A 3,045-nucleotide genomic window follows, 5' to 3' on the forward strand; every position below is an offset into this window, starting at 1 on the left:
TGCCCACTTGTGGCTGTCTGTGGAGACCGAGTTCCCCCACCTCGCCAAAAACCTGTGTGAGTGCTCATTCCCTTCACCTCCACCTACCTGTGTGAGTGCTCATTCCCTTCACCTCCACCTACCTGTGTGAGGGCTCATTCCCTCCACCTACCTGTGTGAGTGCTCATTCTCTTCACCTCCACCTACCTGTGTGAGTGCTCATTCCCTTCACCTCCACCTACCTGTGTGAGTGCTCATTCTCTTCACCTCCACCTACCTGTGTGAGTGCTCATTCCCTTCACCTCCACCTACCTGTGTGAGTGCTCATTCCCTTCACCTCCACCTACCTGTGTGAGTGCTCATTCCCTTCACCTCCACCTACCTGTGTGAGTGCTCATTCCCTTCACCTCCACCTACCTGTGTGAGTGCTCAATCCCTTCACCTCCACCTACCTGTGTGAGTGCTCATTCCCTTCACCTCCACCTACCTGTGTGAGTGCTCATTCCCTCCACCTACCTTATTATTATTATTCCTGTGTGCTTCAAAGACGCAGACTCATCGTTCCCATAAAGTAGGGCTGAGTGTAATAAGGAGGCAAAGTTGACGTTCAGTGTGTTGCCGGGAGCATATAAGGATTCATCCACCATGTTGAAAATGTTAAAAAAGTTTAAAACATAAAGATAAAAAGGTTTTAAAAAGTAATTGTTTAATGTTTTAAGGAGGTGACGCTACTCAGCCAATCAAATGGGTGAAGTCAGTGAGTCAGCACGATAGATTCAAACACAGAGACGAGACAAGAAGAGAGTAATTTTCAATGGCGTGCTCAAAAACGAGAAAGGTAGACAGCGTTCTCTCACTGGACCTCTTTGAAATGCAATTGAATACCCCTGCATTATAGCAACAACAACAATAACAATAATAATTGGGAGGGGGGGCGCGGCTGTTCTTATGTTCTCTGAGGGGAGGCTCACCTTCCCACACTTTGAAAACAGCATTTGTGACGGTTTCAGGGACGAACGTGAGCTTTTTGACATCAAATGATAACCCCGTGATTGGAAGTCATTCAAAGTTATTATGTGTTAATGAGTTATACCTTTGATGCATGCTTTCCTCTGCAGAGTGAAGATGCATAACTCCTTAAAATCATAGAAACCGAAAAATAAAACAATTAGTATATGACTTTGTGATTTAATGAAGCCTGCATGAAGGGTTAATGGTGGAGGTGATATAACATGATGTGACAATATTTCACCTTTAATACCTTCATCACACCTCCTCTTTTTACTTTGATTAATGAAAACGTTACTAATAATAATCATACTAAGTGTTTTTAAGGCTCTCTGCAGACCTGTGGTATTGTTCTGGACAGCATCCCCGTTGGAAAGGAACTCTTTTCAGACCAATAACAGATGAAGCTCTCAAAAACAGACCAGAGGTTGGAAAAATAAAGACTGTAATATTGGATTTTCAGTAATGTCTGTTAATCCGACCTTGAGGCTTTTAGGCTGCGGTCGGATAGTCCAAAAATCAGCTCCTATCCCTATCGTCTATCCCAGGGGGGTCAAACTCAAATACACAGTGGGCCAAAATAAAAAAATGGGTACTAGTGGAGGGCCGGACTGGTTCAATGTTTATTGCAGAACTTATTGAAATGAACTTATTGCACATATTAAACCTGGAACTAACAAAGATTAAATGATTGCCTATAAAAACAACATTAAACATTAAATAATCAGTTCATTCATTTCTTATGGCTCTATCTGCAGCTTCTCCAGAGTCATTTCTTATGATTACATTTTCCCACAGGCCAACAACAGCTTCAACAAAACTATTTCCCTCAAAGAGAAAACCAAACATGCCCTGTTGTCGTGAGAGAGAAAGTGCAGAAGGAAACATCCATTAAACTCAGTGTGCTGCTCTGTGATGCTAGTTCAGATACTTGGCATCTCATCTTGGGTGCAAGGTCATCAATGTTTGGGCTCAGGCTCTGAGCTGAGGAGACCCTCAGGATGGAGTGAAGGTGTGCGTGGAATATACCGGAGGGCCAGATCTAATAGGAATTAGAAATTACCCTGCGGGCCGAAATTAAATCCACCAAGGGCCTGATTTGGCCCCCGGGCCTCGAGTTTGACACATGTGTTGTAGACTGTAACCCCTGAGGTGCAATAAAACTGTCCTTAATATAAAACCTTGTGCAATACAAGGGACATACAATTCACGTCTATTCAAAACAAATATACTGCTACTTTTTTTAGCCATCTTCCATTTTGTTTTAGTTTTTCTGACTTATTGTGTTCCTTCGTTAATGATATCGTGTGCATACTTAGTCTTTTTTATATTTTTTAAGATGTAATTCTATCCTCCTCACCTTATCTGCATGCTGTTGTAACAATGTTCATTTTCACGTTGCGGGGCAAAATAAAGGATCTGACCTGAAACTAATAAATCTCCAAGGTTTATTTACAACTGGCTTATAATACCGACCAGCTCTTTAATTCTATACGGTCACTTTCTGAAAAACAAATAGACTGCTACTTTTTCTAGCTTTTTTTTGGTACTTAGTGCTTGTTCTATTCTCCTCACCTTATCTGCACAATCTGCTATTCTGATCTGATCTGAAATGAATGCATCTCCAAGAAAAAACCAAATTATTGTTTCTTTGAAGGAGGTTAAGGCCTCAAGGTCAAAGACCACCAGACTCAGGCCATAAGAATGTTAAACACAGAACATCCATAACATTCATCTGTTTGCAACTTAAAACAACTATTTATCTGATATATCATTCTTGAATATAGACTCTTCTTGACTATTTTATTCTATTTGTATTTCCTTGCACTATTTGATCTGTTGTATTGTGTTGCTCTGTGGGAGGAGCCTGTGACCTCAGACTTTCATTGACACATCTACAGTGTATGTACAAATAACAATAACAACCCACCACTAGTCAGGCTCTCTGCTGTCTTTATGGTCCTCTCCTCATGGATGGTTTGTTCCTCCCTGATCAGGTTCTGGTTCTGGCTGTACGTCTGGTTCTGGTTCTGGCTGTGGGTCTTGTTCTGGTTCTGG

At 41.6% G+C, this 3,045-nt stretch overlaps 1 protein-coding gene across 1 annotated transcript in view; it reads right to left on the bottom strand.

The window, feature by feature from the left end:
* Positions 1–2,923: 2,923 nt before the first annotated feature.
* LOC104958080 (retinitis pigmentosa 1-like 1 protein) overlaps positions 2,924–3,045 on the bottom strand; it is a gene marked incomplete at its 5' end in the record, with an annotated part of 7,423 nt that continues 7,301 nt past the window's right edge. The window contains one exon of the mRNA XM_010785790.1: positions 2,924–3,045. This exon is cut by the window's right edge and continues 1,815 nt beyond it. Coding sequence (XP_010784092.1) covers positions 2,956–3,045 — 90 coding nt within the window.

The sequence above is a fragment of the Notothenia coriiceps genome, unplaced genomic scaffold (assembly GCF_000735185.1).
Source record: "Notothenia coriiceps isolate Sejong01 unplaced genomic scaffold, NC01 NC01_scaffold00028240, whole genome shotgun sequence".
Classification (NCBI taxonomy): Eukaryota; Metazoa; Chordata; class Actinopteri; order Perciformes; family Nototheniidae; genus Notothenia; species Notothenia coriiceps.